Source organism: Neolamprologus multifasciatus, chromosome 17 (genome assembly GCF_963576455.1).
Source record: "Neolamprologus multifasciatus chromosome 17, fNeoMul1.2, whole genome shotgun sequence".
In the NCBI taxonomy this organism is placed as follows: domain Eukaryota; kingdom Metazoa; phylum Chordata; class Actinopteri; order Cichliformes; family Cichlidae; genus Neolamprologus; species Neolamprologus multifasciatus.
In genome coordinates this window covers 12,600,111-12,625,222 of record NC_140455.1, presented here as the reverse complement: position 1 = coordinate 12,625,222, position 25,112 = coordinate 12,600,111, and the positions used below count along the sequence as shown (strand labels likewise).

General features: G+C 41.8%; 1 protein-coding gene and 1 long non-coding RNA gene across 3 annotated transcripts; one reads left to right on the top strand and one right to left on the bottom strand.

The window, feature by feature from the left end:
* Positions 1-270: 270 nt before the first annotated feature.
* On the bottom strand, positions 271-23,672 carry LOC146499028 (uncharacterized). Its single transcript, XR_014870157.1, has 3 exons — positions 23,589-23,672; positions 4,796-23,356; positions 271-4,376 (listed from the first exon to the last, which is right to left on the bottom strand). It is a non-coding gene; the product is annotated as an uncharacterized LOC146499028 (long non-coding RNA).
* On the top strand, positions 4,830-23,833 carry LOC146499027 (insulin-like growth factor-binding protein 3). Of its 2 annotated transcripts, none has more exons than XM_085137706.1 (4): positions 4,830-5,193; positions 8,805-9,048; positions 11,525-11,644; positions 23,662-23,833. In XM_085137706.1, exons 1-4 carry the CDS (start codon positions 4,830-4,832, stop codon positions 23,831-23,833), a joined length of 900 nt encoding a protein of 299 aa, XP_084993832.1. The 2 variants fall into 2 exon arrangements, with proteins under 2 accessions (XP_084993832.1, XP_084993833.1); XM_085137707.1 differs by having other exon boundaries at positions 8,805-9,052; positions 23,662-23,798.
* The last annotated feature ends 1,279 nt before the right edge of the window (positions 23,834-25,112 follow it).

Below are 25,112 nucleotides of genomic sequence, written 5' to 3'. Positions count from 1 at the left end.
GCTACTTTGACACAGAAGCATCTGCTGTGATGCTAACACCTTTGATAGTCTTGCGAGTGTCAGCTTCCTTTTTATAGATACAAAAATATGTAAATGTACTGATCTGAATTATAATATTCCTGACTGTCTGAGGCAAAATTTCCCAGATTTAAATCGAATTGAATCAAATCGAATCAAATCGAATCGAATCGTGGATCGAATCGATTCAGGACCTTGTAAATCGGAATCGAATCGATTCTAGAAAACAGTGACGATACCCAGCCCTACTTCTGACCTGAAGACAATCAGCACTTGTGAGCACATGACTCTGATCTTTCCTTGAAAGTATGCCAAAGCACGCTGTACCTGGCCTCAAGGCACAAGTTCAATCCAAGGTGCCACACTGCCTGTTTGTACAATTAGTGAGCTTCTGCTGGGCAGGACCTCCTGCTGAGAGCTGCCAGGCATACCAAACTCTAGTCCAACAGAGCCCAACAAAAGACACAGACCTCACCGCAAACACATCATAACACATACGCAAACCCTAACTTCTTTGCGTCTCTTTGCTCCTACATGTAGTTTCCTTGATTTAAAAAATGTAGAGCTTGTGATCTTTTTTTATTCTTTCTTCACCTTTTTAACTCCCCACATTCCTCTTATTGTCTTTCTTTCTTGCCTCCAGATGTTTCTCTGCACATGTCACGCAGACAGTGACAGAGGGCCGTCAAGCCATGCTCATTCCATCAATTTATTGAAAACAGATACAAAGATGAGTTCATTCCTGAAGTGCAGCCCCCATTGTAACAATCAATAAAAGAAGGGCTGGTTTTGAAAGCATGCTTGGCATCTGACTGATATCAACAAAAAGCTGTACCATTGTCTCTAGGAAAGGCCTCCATTATGTTATAGAAGCAAAACCTGTGTCACAAATTTGCAAGTGAAATAACAAAAACACATATTCTATTTTTGTATATTGTTTCAAAAGTCAGCACTATGCTTTCTAAGAATGTACATCCCTATGTCACTTTGGTTACTGTGTGGAAGAGTCATGTCTATGCAATTGGGAAAACTTTAAAAAAAACTATCAGGGAACATTAAGAGAAATTCTAACTGATGTGTCTACAGTAACATCAACTGCAGGCCTTTAAGTTTCTGGAAAACAATTCAACTGTCAGTCCTGACCTCAAAACAGCCAAATTGATAGGGCCCAAGGATGGTGGTTAACAAAGGCAGATGTCTGCCACCCAAGTTGGCATCCAACATATGGTTACATCCCTTCTTCTTTAATTTGCTGGAGTCAAAAGACAGCTAAAAGCATTAAACAGTAATGTTAAATGTCAGTTCTGATTATGATAGGGATAGCAGATTCCCAAGATCCACCAAGAAATCCCTACATTTTTCTAAGTTTACCAGATTTTACTACATACTTTACAGTCTTGTCATTTGAGGCCCCAAACAGCCCAGAAGCAATTATCAGCCTGCAGAAAAGATCCCGGCTTCATCAGCCCATCTACGTGTTCCACCATGATGGACGAGGCCTGTCTTTGCTGTCAGCACCCGGGTTGAGTTAAAGAGCACCAAATGATTTTCCTCAACATGCTGTTGGCAGTACACATTATTTATGCCTTTTCTCTGTAAGCCACAGTCAACATAATTCAGACAAATTACATGTTAATCATCCTTCTGATGGGAAAGCATCCCAACTCCTTAGAAAAATAGTTAACATTGAAAGTGGCTCAGCAGTGCAAATAAGTGGAACTACATAGCAAAAAATCTTCAAATATTTGGGCTGCAGTTTGAGGATGTTTGTGAAGTTGGGATGGATTCTGTTGATAAGAAGGACCCTTATTTGGCTGCTTAAAGGAATGCCTGATTATTTTTTTTTTTCATTTCACTTCGACCATTGGAATGCACTTAATGCCATAGGAAGATACAGTAAAACGAAAATATGTGAGGAAGTGTTGAACTAATTTTACTGTGATGAAGAGTCGAATTGGAACAGAAGAGTTCAGGTAAATTTAGGTTGTTTGTTCAGTCATCCTTTAAGAATGAGTTGCTCTTAAAAGACTATGGAGGGATAGATTTCTTTTTTCAAGAGAGGAACTTTTTATATTAATTGATATCTTTTTTTATGATTTTAATTTTGGCCATCATTTCAGTAATGTAACAGACCCTCAGAAACTCGGTGCGCTGTCTTTGTTGTTCCTAGGACTGCTTCTGGACAGAGACCTCTGGTGTTCTCTTGGGAATCTGCTGGAGTCGCTCTTCCAGTTAGTATGGTCACAGCTCCGAATGCTCCTGTTACCATTACGACCACTTTAGACTTCATATACACGTAGCCAATCACAAGGGGGGCTGAAACAGACTGAGTGCAGGGGCTCCACCAGTATCCCATTATTGCTGACAGCAAGTTCACCTAGTGTTTTTTGTGGGTCACATTTAAAGTCCAACAAAATCTATGCCAATCTCATTCTTTCCACTATTTCTTGATATAAAAAAAAGAAAAGAAAAGAAGAGGAGATAAGAAAACAAGATCTCCTGTAAGCAAACTAGAGGCTAACTGCAGCACACTGTGATGGGCTTGAAAGTCAGCCAAGTAACATATCACTAAGTAACAGTGGTGTCAACGTGATCTATGAATAGAATGTAAAATGAGTGTTTTTATATGAAGTGATCTGCAGGTCATAATGTGGTCAGTGAGTGCAGTGCCTGCTGATGGTATAGCTTGAATATGAAGACAGTACATGTTGACAGAAAGGAAATTCACTTCTTGAATCACTCTTGGGAGAAGGAAATAAATAAATCAGCGTAGAACCTTTGGGCTTCACAAAACCGCAAATTATAATGTACATTGTGCCAGTGTTACTGAGGACCATCAGTGACTTTGTGTTTCCAATTAATGATTTATGGCCTGAAATGTGCTGCATTGTGAAACTGTATCACAAAGGAATGTTGACTGGGACACTTTAAAGAAGAGATTAATAACCAAAGGATATCAGATTCCCCGAGGCAGAGGAAGACAGAGAGGGTGAAAGACAAAAGTGCAGATGCAAGACCAAGACAAGATTGTTGAGTGAGACAAATAGTATCTCTTATTGCAGTTTGCTGAGACTGCAACAGAGACGAGTTGAACATATGGTTTAGGAAATGAGATGTGCATGTTTTTGCTAGCAGTTATCTGATTTCATTTTATCATTTTATTATACCCAAACTGTCCCGAGGCAAATTACAACATACTCTGTTCTGACTCCTGAATCTTGAAATCAGGAGGATCCAGTGAATGTCTGTTTACCTTTGCCACATGTCATTGTATATGTTTTGCGTTTCGCAATATCTAATCAAGCAAATTGTCATATTTCTGGAGACCAGCATATCAAGTCTGTTTACATGTTTTATATGAGGGCTGGTTTAGCGAGCCAAACAATAACAACGCATCACAATGAACCCGGTCACCCCTTACAGACACAAACCAGAAGTTTTCTGTATTCATACGAAGTGGACACAGTTTTCCAAAAGTGTCCTTTTGCTGAATTCGTCTAAACTGTATGTTTAGCTAAACCCAACCCTGGACAGATGGGAAGACAATAAACAAGCCACAGATCAGAAGCTAAATATTTCAGATGCAAAAAAAGCTGAAAAATGCAAAAAGAGAAAAAACATGTCAAGTAATGAGAAAACTAATCTCAGCTGGAGACGTTTTCTCGCTATTCTGGGGGTGTTTCCTTACCTAGTGCTTGTTTTTCATAATGGAGTCTCAACACTTTTTCTGCTTCTGTGGTGGAAATCACACAACGGACTATACTTATTACTTTATTTTCTCAGCGTGTGCCCCCCTCTTGCGTTTGTTATTGCAGAACAGAAGGATATGCTGAACATAGAGGGGGGCAGATGCTGAGCCTGCACAATCACAACATTTTCTTTTTAATCATTGGAAGTCCTGTGGGGTCAATGACAGGGTGGAGGCATCCAGGAGGAAAGGCACAAGGGGGTCTGGATACCGAGTGAAAAAGGGTCAGGTATGCAATCTGGTCTGCACGTGCTTGGTAGCTGGCATGTGCATCCAATCTCTGCAGCTTTAGCAGACCAGAGCAGTTAAACAATACCTCTTTGGCTGCACCCACAGTCCAGCATGCGGTCACACTTATACAAACACTATATGCAAAGAAATTATTGTTATAGTATGAGGCCACCTATACACCTACCCAGAGGAGTGTTTTATCAGTATTGCATGTGGGTGTGGTGGGGGAGCTGGGGGTAACACCAGTGGCACTCACTCACATAGGATTAATGCCAGCAGGAGATGCGACCAGTGGAGCAGAACCCTCAAATTCCCAAACCCGGAGTTTTGGGAGCAGTCACCACATGAGAACTGTCCTTGGTGCAGTTTGTTGTCTTATCTGCAAAATGAAAATGAAAGTGATTTATACTGGTAAACAGTATATAAAAAAGCCAACAGCTTCAACCTGCTGACATAACTTGACTTTTCCTTTTACAGGGGAACCACATGGACGAAGCAGATGTGGAGCTGGAAGCGCACTAAATGAACAGAACTCAGTAAAATACGTTAAAGGATTCAAAGAGTTGAATGTTTTCAGCGGCTGCCCCCCCACTCACCCCCACCCGAGACTGGATATAGCGGTCCCTCATATCGGGGCTCTCCATTTACATTATTCATACGGAGGAGGGTGTGACCTGTTGGCTGTTTTTTTCTGTCTGTATAAAAACGAGAACTTCGCGTAAAAGAAAATACAGATGGAGAAAGCTAGCCAGCTCGCTGTGTCACAGAGAGTCCCCTTAAGCCTACGTGACAACTCACATACTGTCCCTTTGTGACCAGCTTAATCGGTAGAATGCCCGATGTCTGTGTGCTTTGTCTGGTTGCCGCGCTGGCTGCATTCGCCCGGCTCGCCGGCACTGTGGGCCCCGTGGTTCGATGTGAGCCTTGCGACGCCGGCGCGCTCCTGCAGTGCAAGCCGCTGCCCAAAGACTGTGTGGAGCGGGTGAAGGAGCCCGGCTGCGGCTGCTGCATGACATGCGCCCTCGGAGAGGGACAACCGTGTGGAGTGTACACGGGGCGCTGCGGCTCCGGCTTGACCTGTCGGCACCAGCCCGGGGAGAGCAGACCCCTGCAGGCTCTCCTGGAGGGACGGGGAGTGTGTTCGAGTCCCGCGTCCAAAAAACTGAACAGCGTTCTCATGCCACCGCAAAAAGAAGGTGGGAAGTCTTTTCTTTTCTTTTTTTAATGATTCCCTGACACCTTGTTGCCCGTGTGTGCGTGTTTGTGTGGGTATGTTTGTGTGCGCCCCTGAATGTTATTATGCATTGACTTTGACAGGCGCCCTGCCCATTAGGGTGCTGTTCTTCGCTGACCAAGTCCAACAGTTCCCTCCTGGGTTAAATGTGTGGCATTTATAGTGGCTGGGCTAAAGATGCTGTGACAGAGCTGCTTGTGATTAAAAAGCACAAAGAAAGATGCAAAAACGTATTTTCCGGGCTTTTTGGCAAATCACAACAATACGTGTGTGTCTGTGTTTGGGGGTGGATGGTTACATTGCACAGTTGTGCGCTGGCCTGCGTTAAACAAATCCCACTAGACTCCTAAAAGTTTGACTTCATAACAGGAGTCGTGACTTTCTAAGTTGGAGGGTCCCACGTCAGCTAATACTGCTTTACTACAAGTCCTTTTGGAACATCGTCCGTAAATACGAAACAGAACACGAGGAGTTTTATGATTGACATGTTACAATTGAAAATTGTTTTAAGAAGAGGACACTACTGCTCCTTCCCTTTCTTCATAATGCACACAGTAGCATATGCGCACACACAGAGTCCCCCAAACCAGAATTAGCCATTTACATTCTGTAAGTTTATGGTTTATAGTATTTAGCTGAGGCCGAGTGCAGACCATGTCCCTATCTGCTGTAAAGCCCTTATGTTAAAGCTAATGGATTCTTGGACACAGCATGGATGTGCACAGTATGTGCTTCCCTGGTGCAGACAGCCTAGATCACAGCTGTCAATGTCATTTTATATCTAGGGCCAATACAGCCCACTTTGATCTTATGTGGGCTGGAACAGTGAAATTCCCCTCACTCATTTTTTCTACATGCCTCTGTAGTAAATGGAAAATATCTGTCATAACTATGGGGTCAAACTGTAAGTAGTAAATGTGTAAAATACAGATATGTATAACTTAACTATTTTGATTTAATATAACTGGATGTGACAAAGGTCTTCATAAATAGGAAAAGCTGTAAAACTTGTGAAAATACAGTTAAAAGTCCAAAATGTATGTCCTTCACATTCTCCAAAGGTATCCAAAGGGCCGAATTGGCCTCCGGGCCTTATGTTTGATACCTCTGTCTGACAAAACAGGGATGAAATTCCCAACGCAAGTATTCAAACACACAATCACAGCCAATTACCATTGAATACCAATGTCAGATTTCCTAACTGCCATCCTATGCCTGGTCTTTTATTTAAATGTATGGCTGCTGCTCACACTAGTCAAATGGCACACATGTCACCTACATGTGAATACACATGGTTGTGCGTCTGGGCACACAACTGACGTCAGGCACCCAAGAGCCCGTGTGTGTGTTTTCTTTTTCCTGGTTGTTTGGTTTGGCCACACTAATGCGTGGTGTACAAGCACTCAGCAGTCACAGTGTCATACAAACATAAACACACACACACACACACACAAATACAAAGTTCTCACTCTTTCACTTACTTTCCAGCTTTGCTTCTTCTCACTACCTCACCCTTCTAATTTATGACAAATTAAACTCATTGGGGAGCTGAGAGATCCACCTAAAATGAGAACTACCAGTAACAGCATTGACATGGGTATTGATCTGTTTCCTTCTCCATCTGCACAACTGGAGAAGAGATCCAGAAAATGAGGCAGAGAGGAAGAAAATGACCCCAAGTGCCCCTGTTGGTCAGAGTGTGTTGATGCAGCTCAGCGGTTTCCACAGCCATGTCCCCAGATTCAGCACAGGATCTCCTCCCAGACATTAACAAGCTCTCCTCCTCACCGCAGTTTGTGCTGTTTACCCCTGTGCTATTATACAAACAAATTGCGTAATGTGTCAATCTAAAACACCCCAGACTTCCTAGAAGGGTTATAAAAAAGTTTATATTGACAATAAAAAGGAATGCTTGCAGAAATCTAAAACAGGGCATAATTCTTTTGTCCCTGCTTGTGGACATATATGGCTGTTATTGAAAAGTTTGGGGCAAAACATGTGGAGGGTGCCTCAGGTTAAAAGGCACTTTCAGATTCTGCTCTATTGCAGCACACGCTGTTGTTGACATCCAAGTTGTTGTTCTCAGTTCTCGTGAGCCTGGGAGACTGTGGAGCTCCACCGCATCACTAACTGATCAGGTGGTCACAGAGAAAGGGTGGGCTGCTAGCCTGCCTGCCCACACGAGCTACACCCCTACATGCCCGTCCGCCGCCTTCACCACAGCTCTTAAACACAAAATCTGCTTTGAGTTAACAGTTTAAAACTGTGTTTGGGTGTGTATGTGTGTGTGAGTCGCTGCATGTGTGTTCCCATCATCCCTCTGCCTCTCCAGGACGTCGTCTCTGAGATCAGTAAGCTCCTTCCACTGTGGCCTTGCGGTGGTGTGGTCGACCGGGTGGCACATGGGTGGTAGTTTGGTCCTCTCCTATTTCAGTGAGGAACATCTGAAGCCCCCCTCTTCTTCTCAGACAGATGGTCCCTGATTTGCTGTGTTTAACAATTTGACAGGAATCTTTGCCAACACCACTGGCTATTAATATACCTGTCTCAGCCTTCTCCCCACCTTATATATGCACACATAAACATATATACAACCGTTTCTTCTAAAGGTCCTTAAAATGTCTTGTTTACGCCCAGTTCCTCCTTGTGACTCTATCTCTTGGCCTGCATACTGTGGAAATTTGTGGATATGAAATTGTCATGTTTCTGTTTATTACTTGGCTTCAATTCTGGCTCCAAACATCCCACAAGGCAATGAGCTAACTTTATTTTGTCTGCTTTTAACAGGGTCCTCATACACAGTCAAGAATTTCCTGCTGGATTGAATGAGCACAAGCAAGCATTTGCAGTCATTTTGTAATATAGCAATTTCTATACAAAACAGAACAGCGATGACATGTTGGCTTTTGATTCTGAGGTCGCAGCTTAAGCTTCACTTGTGCTTCAGAAAAGAAATAATAGGAAGATGTTTCCATTAAATATTAACGAAACAAAGAAATGGCAATTTTACGTCCATATCAAACAAACCTAAATACACTTTCAATTCAGTTTCATTTATACAGCGCCAAATCACAACTACAGTCACGTCAAGGTGCTTTATATTGTAAGGTTAACCCTACAATAATACATACAGAGAAAAAACCTACAATCATATGACCCCATATGAGCAAGCACTTTGGCGACAGTGGGAAGGAAAAACTCCCTTTTAACAGGAAGAAACCTCCGACAGAATCAGGCTCAGGGAGGGGCGATGATCTGCCATGACCGGTTGGGGAGAGAGAAGGAAGACAGGTTTCACACACTTGTGTGTGAAACCTGGACTAGGCTGACTCAGATTTCAAAAAGCTTCTTCTTTACATTTATACAACTTAACACCTAACAATCTCTGGTGTCTTTTCTTAATTTAATCCAGATATGACAAGTTTTAAAACTGACTTGAGGGTTGTAAAATTTTTACAAGAATCAAGACAGAGAATCAACCATTAAATGTCGCTATTTGTCTTTATTAAGCACCAATTTATATGTATGAAACCATAAAATTGTTAAATTGAGAACTTTTCTTTGTCCATGTAGAAAATGATGGAAATCAGGTTGGAGACTCTGTCAATGTCACCCAGACAATTACAGTGCTTCCTGGCGCGGGAACTGTGAAGGATGGACATAGTAGGGGCTCGATGGACACCAGGCCTCCTTTGCACAACATATTAATTCAGAGGGGTGAGAACAGGAAGACCCAGAGCTACAAGGTGGAATCATTATCAGGAGGAGCCAATACGGATGTGCACAACTTCTCTGTGGAGAGCAAGAGGGAGAATGAGTATGTAAGTCACACCAGGCAATGAGATTTCTGTTAAAACTATGAGATTATTGCTGTTTTGGAAAAAAAAATACATGGAATCTCACTAAAATATATAAAATGCCCATGCCTTTCTTTGCATGTATTGTTTTGGGGCATTTCAGCCTGACTTTAATAAGCTAGTAGACAGAAGACAGGAACGCTGGGAGAAGGACCAGGGAGAAGACACAGTAAATGCCCTCAGGGAAGCTTCAAACCTAGGCCTCAGTATTTAGGCCTTTACACACCAGACGTGTAAAATCTGTGTGACTATATCATGCATTAATAGTAGTTTAAATTATGACCTTGTAATTTCCTGGACAAATTTGCGGCATTTATTTTTTCTAACCAAGTTTGATATTTCAGATTTTTTGAATCTGATTAAACAGATGGGAATAATGAGGCCACTGTAACAATTTTGACCATAGCTCAAAATGTTCATCTGTACAGTAATAGTAAATAGTAAAGTAACACTAATTTTCCTCAGACAAATTTTCCCCAAACACAACACTTTCATTGTGGATATACATTACACGAGCAGTTCAGATCTGAAAAATTTGTTATTTTGTGTCACTTTTTCGCATAATGGTTGATTGCTGAATCAGCAATCCACATGCTTATGGCCATTTTTTATTTGCTGTCAAATAAAACGTGTTTACCAAAAGGACTACTGCACACCTGCTTTCTAACAACACTGCCTTGCACACTGGCCATCCCAGTAATGGCACAAATCCCAAAGATGAGACGAACGACTACTGTCACAGTCTCAGCAGAATTTTTTATTTTTTTTTGCTAGCCAACTAAAATGAGCTCTTTAGCCATTTTGTAGCACTATGGGGGAAACAATTGCAACCAAAACAAAAACAACCAATTACAGAAATGAAAGTAAGTTGCTACTTGAAAAGTCTGCAACTGAGAGTTGTTAGGAGGTTGTTAGCTTGCTAGGTTTTTAGCTAGCTTTTTATCTGTCCTAGCTCTTTTCACTGCAATAATTATTGTACTTTAAGACTAATATTGATTTTTGAACTCAAACGTAACAGTAGTTGGTCAGCTGCATTATTTATAAGTACTTTTTATTAAAACTGTGCATCATAAAAATTATATATTCTGGGAAAGCAGCATAGTCATAGAGTGTAACAGTCCATAATAAAAATCCCATTTACAGTATATTCTCCACAGAGATTTTCATTATGTACCATAATTCTGTAACCATAAAAGCAGACTTACTGTGAGCTATTACATTATGACACAATGTAGAAATTCAGCATGATATCCACCTTGATTTAATACAAAAGCGTTTTATTCATGATGTCATGGAAAATAACTATAATTGTAAACTGAAACAGAGATGTTTCTGATATGTGAAGGTGATTGCAACCACAAATATTTAAACTGGCAAACTTCAGGTCACTTTTATACACACGTGCAATACAATACAAACTACAATATGTATGCAAAGCTATTATTATATGGCACTGATAACAAATACTTTTGAGACATTACATTTGAGAAAAAGGTTGGAAATGCCAGAGAGTGAAAATAGAAGAGTGTTCAAATCAATAGCTGCAATCAAGACATGTATTATGCTTGCTGATATGCCACGATGCTGCGGCACCATTTGAAGCAGTGAAATGTAAATGATGATATGTGTTTGCCTGTTCTTGAGGAATATTTGCAACCCAGGTTTCAACAAACTATACCAAGTTCTGGCACTATTTAGTGTTGAATTAACAAAAGAAAGCTCTCTATAAAGAAGCAAACTGTGCATTAGCCAGTTTGTCTCATAGATAAAGTGGGTCAACATTCCACTGTGGCCCAACTATGATCGCATAAATGCATACTGTGCAGCCATGGTAGGTGGTATGAATGTGTAGCTTCTTTCACGTGCAGGAAAGAAACAAAATACAAACAATATGGCAAATCTCTCATTATAGCCGAGCTATACGGTGCAATTTGTGGTCCAAAAATCCACAGGGTACTTTTATGTTATCTACTATTGTTTAAACACCAGTAGTTTTGATTACAAACATTTTGTAACAGAAGGTACCACTTTTTCACAAAGTGACTATCTCATTTTGGGATTTAACCTCTTCAACCTGGACCTTACAGTGTGTTTGTTTCTGCACTTCGACACGGGCTCAGCATAGGTTGCTCAAACTTACAGAACTTTATTTAAAACCACAGGGAAATTCCAGAAGCTCAATGGCATGTTAAACATATTATAAGAATAAGTATAAGAATAATGGATTACATCAGAATTGATATGATACGTTTAGCTTATAGCTTTGGAGCCGATTAGTAGGATAAAAACATTAAAGGTTCAACACGGTACCTTTTATAGGCTTTGATGTTCACCACAAACTTTTGAACTTGCATGGCTGTGCCCGGTGTTCTTCCTGTTTGTGAATGTGTAAGGATGGCGGCCTAATATTAATGCTTTTGTTTGCTATGTTGCTAGGGGCCATGTCGGCGGGAGATGGAGAGCATCCTTAACAGCCTTAAAATCAGCAACGTGCTTAACCCGAGAGGCTTCCGCATACCCAACTGTGACAGAAAGGGTTTCTACAAGAAAAAGCAGGTGACTGGTTCTCCCTGCTGTTTTATCTCTGTTGTTTCTTTATACCTCGTCTCTGTCCCTCAAACACACACACACACCCACACACACACACACCTGCGGACATACAAATAGACCCACCGCATGCCTGAACACTTCCAAAGAATCCTCAAAGACTCATCCCAACCACCCACACTTACACAATCCCCCTTTTTTGCAGCCCAGGTTGCCTTGACAGCCACATCAACACTATATTATCAGAATGGCTAATAACCATGTATTACTCCAGTAAATGCACTCCAGCCGTCTGACTCATGCCTCACAGGAAATGAAGTCGGTCAGGTGTGTTTGTGGGTGTGTGGTGTGGGAGAGTGTGGGGGGTAGGGATGTAAGAATGTGGTCCAGGAGTGTGTGTGGCATGGTAGATGTGGCAGCAGGGGAGTATATGTATGGCGCTTGTTTGATGGCAGTAGTTTGGTGTGGGAGAGTAGGTGTGGGGTGCTGTTGGCGAGGTAAAAAAACAAACAGGCTGTCACTGGTTTAGTTTTTCGCGTTCGTAGTGCAGACTGGGGCCACCCATAGGCTACTCATTTGAAAGATGGCGGGGAGGGGAGGGAGAGCAAAGAAGCTGACATTTGGCAGAGCACTGTAGGTGGGTGACATGTGCTGTGACCTGAGGAAAGAAGGGATAAAACGGGGGAAGGTGGTGGATGAAGAGGAGGGCTTGTGGGGCATTAGTGAGACACACAATGTGACAAATACCACTATCCAATTTCCTGGGGTGGGGAGTCTTATCGGAGGGATTCCACAGGCCCATTCTGAGAAAAGCATGAGTCACCGAAAACCCCCTACAAGCACCATGAGTCAGAGTCCAACTCAAGCCGTAACACACACACAGAAAAAAAAAAGAAAGAATTGTCTTCTAAATTCTTACCTCACTCGTTCCCCACGGTCTCTCCACAGTAGTTTCATTGCTACTTTCATTAAAGTCAGCCTCTACCTTGCTCATTTCCTGGATTCCTTCAACAAAATATCTACCGGGAAAGTGTCAGTTCTGGTTGGAGTGTTTGCAAATGTGTGTGTGGCAGTGTGCCAGCTCCTGTCGCCCTTTTCTCAGAGCACCAGTGGGGTGCGGAGTGTTGTGTTAAATCCGTCTCAGGGGATGTGCCTTCACGGTGTGTTGTAGAGATTTATGACCGGAAACATGGTGAAGAGGAGACCGTGTGAACCGTCTAGGGTGACAATACTTTGAAAAGAAGGGAGCAGGGAAAGGAGGTGGGAGGGATGAGGTTGGGGGGAAGGACTAAACAGAGGAAAAAGTAGCATAACTATATACCTAATATGCAGGTTCTGTACCTCTGTATGAGTATATCCCCTCAAATATGAAATGCTGTAGAAATGTAGCTTTTTATTTTACTTTTAACGATGATGGCTCAGAGGAAACTAAAATTGAGAACTTTAAGTCAGCGTTTTGCATCCTTAATTGTGTTACAGCACTTTTGAAGCGCTTGTTAGGAAGACACTGATGATGGATTAAATAACATTTTCACACACAGATTCACAGAAGTGAAAAAGGAGAACAGAAGTTATGCTATCCCAATTGTGTCTAGGTTTCTGAAGTTCCAGTAAATAAGTGTGTGTTTATCTAAATCTGAATTTTGCATGCTGCATGTCCGTCTCTGCAGCTTAAGATGAAAAGCCCTTAAAGGCCACATATAATTGTCATTTGATTTTTTTAAGTACAACAGCAGACAAAAGCGATTTAATAGATGTTGAATTTCAGTTGCAGTTTATTGGAGGGGGTTTTTCCACAACTTTTGCTTAAAGTACTATCAAGTCCGACAGTTGATATTACGAGACCTCCTCCTGGTAGTTTCAGGGAAACTAGAAAGTCCTGTATTCAGCTTAGGGACTTTTTTTTTTAAAGGCAGGAGCTCAAACCGTTTTATGTGCTAAGTGTAACTGCTTTTCTCATTGAAATCAGGAAATGGGCCTTAAAGATTTTTTCAAAGTCAGTGCATGTGGGTGGGCATGGATTTGACTCACTTCAGTAACAGTTAATTCTAACAGTGACATTTTTAATGGCCAAAGACAAAAAAAAATCAATTAAATAACCACTTGATAGCTTATATAGCTTATATTTCTGCTGAACTCTCTGTGTAGTTTGCTCAGTTGTTGCAGAATGTATCTTTCTGGGATTATGCTGGCATGTTTGTTGTTGAGCCATTCACTGTGAAAGGTTTTAATTAGAGTTGGGGAGTAGAGAACGGCATGTAATAAAACTAGTAATTTAACAACATTTTCCCGGAGCTTGCTGGTAGTTAATTAACTTCTAAAACTAAAACTAAAATTGTGGGCCATAAAAAGAAAGGAAGTTTAAAAAATATGACTTGTCTACTGTAATAAAGGCTCTTTTCCTGTCCAGATCCTTCCCACTATGATGGCATACCCAGGTAAAGATCCTGTCATGGTACTGTGGTGGCCATCCATAGGCATCCATAAGCTGTATTGCATCAACAGGGGTCATTGTTAAAATGTGATAACTTTTTCTGTACTGGGCTGAAGCTAGACTTTGCCCTTTGCCACTATTTCTATTTGCATTTTTTTTTATTGGATAGAATTTGTTGGTTCAGCCAGAGGGTGGTCAAGAAAATGGTGGTGGTCTCAGGCCATGTCCACACTAATACGTTTTTGTTTGAAAACACATCTTTTTCTCTTCGTTTTGGCTTTCCGTCCACACTGAGACGGCATTTTGAAAACGCTCTCCAAAGCGGATACTTTGGCATCACAGTGTGGACACGGCGTGGACAGCGAACAGTGTGGACAGCGAACCCGGAGCCTTTTTGAAAACGATGACACGTTTTAGTCATGTGATGCAGTCATGTGACCAATTAAACTAAGATAGTGGAGGCATTAAACAGCAGTTGTTTTGTTTGCTCTCAATCTATTAAGGATTGGTATCAGTCTGTACATGCTCCAGAATTCTTCAAATTCTTTAATTCTCACTCACTTTTGCAACTTTGCACTTTTGTGTTACTCACAGCAACAACTCCACCTCATTGTTAGTCCATTTAAAAAAAAGGTCGAATCGTCTTGCGTTTCACGCATGCGCAGTACTGGAATGTAAGTGTTTTCGACCTTTTCAATGTGGACGCACAACTCTGTGAAAGCGACTGAAAACAATAGTGTGGTCGCGGAGCGTTTTCAGACGAAAACACCGTTTTCAAATTCATCCAGGCTACTGTAGACGTGGCCTCAGGATCTGTTTTCTGCTTTTTGCAGACGATGTGGTTCTGTCATCAAACAGTAACCTCCAGGTCACAGTGGCAGTGGGGTGGTTTGCAACAAAGCGTGAAGTGGCTTTGGTGAGAATTAGCACCTCCAAGTCTGAGGCTATGGCTCTCAATGGGGAAATGGTGGCATTCATACTTGCCCCCAATGGAGGAGTTCATATCTCAGGGTCATGTTCATGGGTACCCTGCCATCCTTTATGATGGAAGGATGGTGTGGTGTCTATGATCAAGAGCTGTGTGCGAGGAGCTCATTTCCAGTCAGGGCAGGAAATAAGTTTCTTGTTCCGACTCTACAATAGAGGCAGGATGAGGAGCTTTGTGATTCAGAAGTGATCCTTCCACATTGGAAGAGCTGGTCTAGGCATCTGAATAGGATGCCTGCTGGTTGCCTGCTTAGTTAGGTGTTTTGGGCATGTCAATGTGTGGTCTGATCTCAGGACTAAACCAGGATACACTGGAGAGAGTGTGCCTCTTGGCTGGTTTGGGAATGCCTCAGAGCCTAAGTGCCTGCCATGGATAAGTGACAGAAAGTGGATGTTTGCCATCCCTTTTCTCTTCCAGAGACATTTATAATAAAATAGGATTTGTAATGTGCCCACCTTCTGCTGTTAGATTTTTAGAGGACTGAATGCAGTTTTCATTCCGTCATCCTTCTCCCTGCATAGCTACAGGAGTATGTAAATGAAGACATTTATGAAAACAATGCGTGGCTATGAATATGGCGTAATGCATTTGTCAAGACAAAGTAGACGCTTCTGGCACACCATAACCTACTTCCAAGACAACAAATTATGAAGCTGTCAAAGCAGACCCTAAAGACACATGCGTTTGGTCAAACATTGTTGCACGAGTCAAACAAAAAGGTTGTTATGTATCCTGCAAGTGTTGCTGGAGTTTTAAACAGGTAACCCTTAAAGTGACGACCCTAATGGTTATTTTCTTTGTTCACTGTTAGCCAAGACTTGAGAAGAACATTTTCTTAAATAAAATAAGTTAGGTTATAGTTAGGGTTAGGGTTTGGATTGTCATGAATGACGACTTAGACCACAGAGGGTTAATCCATAGGCAACTTGTGGAACATGTGCAAAAGGGTGAGTGTGGCTCAGAGCTCATACAGCAATGTCATTATAGATAAACAAATGTTCAGACAAGTTGTCACATGCTATTTGAGCTGAATGAGTTATTCTGCTGTGTGCAATACCCCCACCTGGACTCAAGTCTCTAGAAGGCAGGGTTCTGACTCACAGACATGTATGTAAACCCAAAGCTGACTCAGTTACCAACTGAATAATGTACATTGAACTACTTTTTTCTCAACAGTTTAACATTATTTTACACCATTGGTTAGGTTTGCTATGGTTCAGCTTGTTCCACTGTCAAGTTAGTGGTAATTTTGAAAACAACACTTTCAAAGTGGTTCCCCGGCACTATTTTTATTTAACCATATTTTGGAAAAAGAAAAAGTATTCGACTATTTAGCTCCTATGGACTGTCCATATAAGTGCATATACTCCCTCTCAAGTCAGTTCCTCCCATCCTGGAATGACTCCAGCTCCACCATAATGAACTGCAGGTAGCAAGGTTAGTTGTGGCTCTTCTGCAGCCCTGGTGAGTTTGCTTCCGTGGCACATGGACTGTTTCACTATCCGAGACAGATTCTAGTAAGAGTCGCTGTCTAGCTAATTCCATTTTTCTAGAGCAGAAGAATCATTGTCCCCAGTTGCATTCTGCAGCTATGGGGTTTGAGTGTCTGGATTTTAGCTAAACAACGCTGAGGTCCATCACAGCACTAGTCAGACTAGTGTTAGGGGAAGGGCTAGAGATAGGGGGTTAACAGCACCTGAACTTTCAAAAATAAGAGCAATATAATGAAAATGAAATAAATGCTGAAATAAGTCAAGTTCAACTTCAAGTTGCGTTAATCATTCAAGCTTCATTCAACCTCTGTTGCTGTACTTTTCTATTTAAATGCAAAATGGTGCAGTAATGTAGCCAGTGAGGAGAGTGAAAGCAATAGCCTTGACCTCTTAACATTCACCCAGTCACAGGTGACTGGTTTAAGGGTGGGGTCAGGGTTAAGGTTAGGTTTCCATCTTACCTCTTTGGCATACCCATGCTCACGTATCAACCCTATAGTGGTGTCATTTTCATATAAGAAAGGTACGTGCCATTAGCAAAAAACTGCAAGGAGGAACCTATTTTTAGCTGGAGTTATATGAATTGGCTCAGTATCCCCATTCAGGCCAGACATTCCCAACACTGACCACTCATTACATCCCTCAAAATCTCACTCTCTCTTTAATTCATCATTTCACCACCCATCATTACCCCCATTGTGCCGTGCCTACGGTCATCCACACATCTTTTGTTCTGCTTGCCCGCTCCATCATTCCGTCCATCCTGCCCTTCCACCCACCTGGCTTTTCCTTCCTTGTTTGGACAGGAATCACCCCGCAGAGGGTTGTGAATGGAACGACAGTGTGTGTCTCTGTGTGTACTCTTTTACAGTTTAGAGTGTGTGTCAAGAGGAAGAGGAGCAGGAGGAGGAGGCCGTGGGTTAAGGATTTGAGCCAGGTGCCTGTGTACCCTTCTGCGTCCTCATTCACTAGGTCCTGACACAGCCAGGCCCATAAGGGTTGACTTATTGAGCGTGACTCAGAAGGATCTGTGGAAATGTACACACCAACCACAATGGCTTTATAATAACTGGCCAACCTTTGGGGATCCAGACAGCTATTTTCACCCTGTCTCTCTCTAGTTCTCGTCCCTCCCTAGATTTATAATCCATCTCTCTTTCTTCTTCACTTTGAAATATAAGCCTTTTTTTCCAGTGTCTCATGCATAATACGCAGAGCAGGGGAATATTTTTTATTATTGAACACAGACACAACACAGTACCTAAATTTAGATGCCAATAACCAAACTGTACTTCTCAGTAGTTTTACTTGAGCATATAAACATTTTCAATAAAGAAAAAAAAATCCCCTTTTCATGCTGCAAATTAGGCAACTCTGTAAAGTCCTGAAAGGTGTTATTCATATTCCTGTCAGAGGAATTTCCATTTATTTTCATATTTCAGATAAATGTTTGAAATGTATTCAGTTTAGTGGCAAAGTCAAGGAAATGTGTGATGATGATATTTCTGATGCAAAAAAAGAAATACCTAATCTTTTATTGGTGATTGCAGCTCGTGAGAACCAATATTTAATAGTGCAAACAAAACAAAGTGACAGACCTAAATCCCCTAAATCAAAGTCTGAATCAGTTGCCACAAGGTGTCAGCAGCAGCATCTTGTAGTGTAACTGTAGTGACACAGCGTAAGTCAATATGTAAGCACAACAGCAGCATAGGTGGTGTTTTTCTCTGAAATTTTAAGTAAAAGTATAACATGACTGCTTAACACTTTAGTTTACACACAAGTAAAACTTTGAAACTCTTCCCCAACCTTGTCACACAAAAAAGCTGAAAGTGAACATTATTTTCTACCTACAGTATTGTGCTATGTCCCGGTCTAGGAGTACAGGGGCGCGACAAAAGGGTTCAAAAGGGTGTCCCTGTCCCCAAAGCCAGACCCAATAGCCGTTTTATCATTAAAGGTGAGGTTTATTGCTATACCAATAACACCAAAACTGAAAGGATAAAATCCAGGGTGAACAAAGGCCAAAATAACAAACCAAACAAGCTATTCCCGAAAAGTGCTACCTCAACCCTACATGAAACAAAACCAAACAAAAGACAAGTGCTACCTCTAACTCCCTAGCTTCATAAACAAGACAAAGCGTGCAAAATTATATAGACAGTTCACCTCTTCTGCTTTAGTGCTATTTACAGATGGACACGACTATTTACAATACTATATACAAAACCTAGTTGTTGTCAAAATACACACAAGATCAAGCACTGCAAGTTTGGAGGCTGAAGACAGATCTGCTGCTGCCAGTTGCTGCCAGGGGAACAACTGCTGGAGACGGGCTTTTTGAAGCAGCCAGTTGATAATGGGGGCCAATCAGCAGCCACCAGGCCAAAGCCAGGAGGACCTGGAGAGACTCTTAAAGGCACAGAAGACACATATAAAACACAGTCCAGACATACTGACACACACACTAATTCAAAATATGGCTGTATCTTGGGTCAACCTTTTTAAGTAGTTGCTTAAAGCCCTGCCTTAAGCAACTACTTAAAGCAGCACCATTAACTCCATCAGTAATCCATACACAATTTATTCTTCCTCTCATATGGAATGCAGATAGCAAGCGCTCCGGCAGTGCTGGGTTTGAGCCATTTATTTATTTTTGGGTTGCACATCACCAACTGCCAGTATTTCCTCTTTGTATGCTATGTGTTTGTTTCTTCCACTTTTAGCAGGAAGATCTTTCTTGCATATTTTGTATTGTTGGGGTTGCTGAAGTAGCTCTCTGCTTAGGCTCTCAGACATGCCTGTCTTGTCGTTCGTGATAGGGAACGTAAATGCACAGTGCTCTACCATTAACAGTAATGTAAATATGATTTTTTATCATGACAAAGTATATCTGTTTTTCAATAAATTAATAATATTTCCAAATTTACTGAACAAAAATAATGGTGATTATTATTTTTGCTTTAATTGAACTCAATTACATGTATGAATGTTTTTTGGGAGGTATACATCCATTAGCTGCAACATTAAAATCACTTGCCTAATATTATGTCCCAGCTCTGTTCTGACAGGACATGCTGGCAGAACCTCTGGGGGTGTCCTGGTTGTCACTGGAATGTTGGCAGTGATTCCTTTAGGATTCTGTGTGTTACTGGATGCAGGCTGTGGAGCAGCGCATCCACAGACGCTTGATCAGGTTAGCATCTTGTGCTGCGAGAGCCTGCTGTTATTGGGGTGGGCCATTGGCATTTTAAGATTCATAGTACGTATGTGTCAAATTAACATTCACATAAGTAGTCAGACTTAAGGGTTACCAGGAGAACACAGAATGATCCATGTTATTCACCTGCACATTTTTTTTTCAAAAATATCCCTTTTTGCTTTTCGCTAAAACAGAGAAGGGTCTTGATAAGGATTATCAGCTATGATGACTTGGATCTCAGAGGGTTAATGTTGTAGCTGACTCTGTCACACTAACTATATTACACTATATGTAACACTGTTGTTATCTAAAAGATAATCAATGTTTATCATAATAATATTAAATAGATCGATGTAGCTTTAAAACAAGTAGAAATAAATGACGCTTTAATGTGCAAATATTGGCTAGTAGGTGGTTATGTTTATGGTTAACAGATAGAGTGCTTAACAAATTATTGATGTTATAAATTATACATGTCAAAAACGTGTTTAAAATTAGACATGACTTTAATCACTGAGCTGAGTTAAATTAATTATTAAATTAAACCCAAACTTGACTACCATTAAAATGAATTTTCTGCTGCAAGTAAACAGCAATTTGGCCTTTGAATTGAATTTGAACTGTAAAACAGTACATTTGGAAATTATTATCACATAAAACAGCAATAGTTATATTTTACTAGTAAATATTTTTTAATCATCTTTAAAGAGCTTGCGCAAACTGGGGGATGAGCCATTAGAGAAACATCAAAAATTAAATGTGTAATTTTTAATAATGTTAATAAACCTTACATTGGGTGCTGGTCTAATAAATTTGTTAAGCAGTGTATATGTAGAAATCTTTCTCTTAGAGATAATCGTCCAAATACGCTGTTTTAAATTTACCCTCTTCTCCCTCTCATGGTTTGACCACATTGAGTCATTACTTATATTGATCTCCCTTCTTCCAGTCTACCACTTTGTAAACTTTGTGAAGCAATATTTAAGACTCTATTTTAAAGTTTGTGTGTTGCCATTCTTCTAAAACAAACAAATTATTCTGGAGTTCTCTTCACTTAGACACTTTTTTAAAGAAAAATCAATATCCTGCAGCTACTCCCAAATGCACTTGCAAGTACATACAGATGCCCGCTTGATTACACAAATACATATACATGCGCCCATACACACACAAACACATTGCATTTTATGAGCTGGTGTTTATCCAGTGGTCAGACCAGGCTCTTTTTAATGTGCGTGAAGCCCAGCAGTCTTGCTGTTAGCTATTAAGATGAGCATTACAAGAGCTTGCATTCATACACACAACGCACATGCATGCACACCTCATAAAGGATATGCTTTGTTTTTTGTTGCTTTTTTTAGTGACAACCATGTGGACCAGGCAGGGCTAGTTTTGGGGCTATGAGGCTCAGAATATAGGGCATGGGCTTTAGGCTGGCGCAGGGTTTGGACTCTGCGTGTGATCGGGTGACTGTAGAGGCTGTTTGAGTAAAGCAAACTCATCGTCGTGTTAAGAAACCAGTTTGAAATGATCAGAGCTTTGTGCCATGGCTGTTATCCTGCACTAAGCCAGCATAAGATAGTTACATTGTGTCATAAAGGGATGGACATATTCAGCAGAGAGAGTACATCCATGGAGAGTAAGAGAGAGTAAGAGAAATCAGGTGAAAAGAAACAGTGAAAACCATCCACTGCAGCTGCTGTCTGTCCTTTTTATGCTACTTTTTTATTAACTTTTGTTCTCCCTTCTTGGTGAACTTAGCTGTTGTTCCCTTTCCAACTTTTCAACCGGTCAGCATTGGCTCTGTGCGCAGCGTCATCTGTAGTGACATTCACTGCTTAGTGGATGTTTTGTGCTTATGCATGTGTTTGGAGTGAAGCACTAAAGAAAGGACTGCAGAGGCTGGAATAGAAATTAAAAGGTAGCCAAGCAACAGGGATATGCACACATGCACATTTTTCCTCTCCTTTCCATCTTTCCAAGGGGACAGGAGTAGGAAGACGATACAACCAAAATACTGAGTTCACAGACAAGAATGCCTGGATGATGTTAGGGGCACATGTGGTCGTGTACCTATCTCCAGACTCCACTAGTTGTTAGTGAGGTATTTTAATAGATTGCTGTCTCTATAAAGCTTTCTTTGATCATGCACTCAGGCTGTACATGAATCTTGATTACACTGGAAAAAGGACACCTGACCACACTCCATCTGTCTCCCTGTGCCAAGGAACATTGCAGTTTTGTTTACAATGTTTACTGATAGATGTTAGAAATCTAAGTATAGCACTCAGTTTAAGATTGAAGTGCAGATTTTCAGCTGTTAATTTGTTGTTTTTTACATCCCTGACTGATACACTGGCAAGTTAATACACTTTAACCTGTGTCTGACTTCCTTCACTGCTCGGGCCATCACATTGTCACTAAAATGCAATCTAACACTTTCCCTAAATGGGGTACTGCATTCATTTAGTTTAGTCTTTTTTTTCTTTTTTTTTAAGAAAAGATGGGCTTAGAGATTAGAGATTTAGGTTCTCAGGTCATCATCAATGATAATTTAGACCTAACAGAGCTGTGGGTGATTGGCGTGCATAATGTAATAAAAGTTAAAAATTTAAATTAAGTATGAAAGGCTGAGTGAAACAGTGTTTGAACTCATGCAGAAAAGACATAGAAAGTGTTGGTGTGCAAAGCAAAACATATGTGCTCTTTGCAGTACATACTTTCTGATCACACACCTAGACTGCCAGTACTTACCGACGGTTGCCATCGAGGCAGACAGGCGTGTCTCGGTCGTGGCTGGACTTCTTACCTCTCTCTCACCACTCCCACGGTGGGAGATAATGGGAGCTACGAGGAGTGGGACAATTTGAGATCTGAACCTGGTTTAACTGATTGTGCTGTTCCATGTGTACCCCCAAAATACACCTCATAAAGTTGCCACTCTACAAAGCCGAACCTCCTGTGGGACATCTGATATTACTGCGTACATGTGTGGGAGCAGGTGGGGGGATGGGGGGGGGGTGTATGTGTACAGCACATACAATTCTTGTTTGTGTGCTGCTGCGTGTTTGCTAACGTGTGTTTATACTCACATGCGCCCCGTGCACTGGGGCAAGCCATAATTAACTCCAGATGATTTTGAGTGCCTGCCAGCTTCCCAGAATAGCAGCGCTGGTTTGCAGCCCTCCAACTGGCCTTGGCAAATATTTTAGCAACCCCATGTTTACCTTCACACTCTACACTCTCACTCACTCAGAGCATTCCTCATTCCAAGCGCCTCTCTATCAGAAATAATCTGCTTTTTCATCATTTACCCCCAGTGGCCGGGAGCACAAAGTAAACTCCTCCACAGCACCTAAATTGGGCAAACTCAACAGCACACTGCCCACACGTAATGCTGCTGCAAAAGCTCTCCTGCTCTAATCATGATGCATTTACTACTGTCTTACACAAAGCAAACCCCTGCATTGTTTGCGCTGTGTATCGCTGATGTTTTACTCACATAAAAACTCAGGTAGCAGGGCATTCCACTCCGTGATCGACGGGTTTGTCTAATGAGAGTTCTGCTGAGGCATGACTTGGCCTGCTGACAAGCATCTGAGATCTGAAAACCAACAGAGGGATGGGGTGTTATTATAATACAAGCATGCACATTGAAGGTGGTGTTGTTAAAGCTGTGTCAAGGCATTAATTCCTCTCCGTGGAAACGCTAATCTGTTTTCCCAGTGTGTCTCAGAGGGATAAGTCCTCCGCTACCTTTTTAACCCCACCCAAACTAGAGGTGGATGTCAAAGCTCGATGAGCGATGGTCTTTCTTTTGACACCGGTTGGTTTACCTTTGGTTCTGTGAAATCGAACAAGTGGCAGACTAAACTTCTTTGTCTTCTCTTCCTCGTGTTTTTTTTACAGTGCCGTCCGTCCAAAGGCAGGAGGCGGGGCTACTGCTGGTGCGTGGACAAATATGGGCAGCCTCTCCCCGGCTACGATGGCAGGCAGTGGGGCGAGAAGCAGTGCTACAACCTGGAGAGCAAATGAGAGGATGGAGGAACGACGAGTGGATGGAAAGGGGAAGACGGTGTAATATGGGGGAGGGATGGGCGAGGGGTGAGGGGGGGCGAGAAAGAACGAGATCCCACTGTGCTCTTGCATTTAGTTTTATGTAAACATCTGAAAGAACTCTGGACCTCTGATTTCAGGTCCTGCTTCTGTTGGAGGAGGGAGGGAGGGGGGGGGGCTAGGGGAAAGTGAGGGGGAGGGGTAAAGGATAGCACACAGCCTTCTGTCCATCACAGCTATCTGTCCTGTGCTAGGGGGAACCACCTCTGTCCTTTTTTTAAAATAAAGGTTTAAGCTGAAAGCTGGGGAGGGGAGGGGGACCCGTCAACTGCACTATTCTTTTAGAGAGAGGAAGGAGGGATTTTTCCACTCACTTTAAAGAGGAGTTGTTTGTGACTGTGACCTGCACCCCCACCTCTTAAAAAACCAACGCCATTGTTTGTTTGTTTGTTTGTTTGTGTTTGTGTGCCCATCTGCCAGTTAGTAACTGCGTGTGTGTGTGGCTGTGCAACATGCACAGCTGCATGTCTGCATGCAAGTGGCGTGTGAGTTTGTGTGTTTGTTTGTGTAAATACTGCATGTCACTAAACTCAGTTTAGAGATGCCTGACTGCCCATCCCCAGGCCCTGCTCCATTAAACAATGCAGAAAAAACATAGCACTCTGGCTCAGGGTCCATTATTAAGTGAAGGATTATAAAATATTAGATGGTAGGGCTTTAACTTTTTAGTGCAGCTCGGGGGGCAGCCTTGCTGTTTCTAGTTCCTTGTTACTAACCTGAAGGGCAAAGGGATTGGAGGCAGTCCATGCAGCCACAGTGCCTTAAAAACTAGCCTTTCATTACCTCCTCTTCAGATTCAGCTCTTCCTCTTCTTCAGTAGCATAAAGCAATACTTCACTGAAAAGCTACCTTATGAGTATCGTGCTTGACAATTTTGAGGCTTGCATCTTTGATGAGGAGAGCACCTGTAACTAAAACAGTATACACAAAGATCCTGATACAGTGCCATGAAACAGTATTTTCTCCTTCTCTTCTTCCTTTTTTTGTATATTTGCCATACCTAATTAATAATAATAATAATAATGGATAGCATTTATATAGCGCTTTTCGGGGCCCTCAAAGCGCTTTACAATTCCACTATTCATTCACTCTCATATTCACACACACTGGTGGAGGCAGCTACAGTTGTAGCCACAGCTGCCCTGGGGCAGACTGACAGAAGCGAGGCTGCCATATCGCACCATCGGCCCCTCTGGCCATCACCAGTAGGCGGTAGGTGAAGTGTCTTGCCCAAGGACACAACG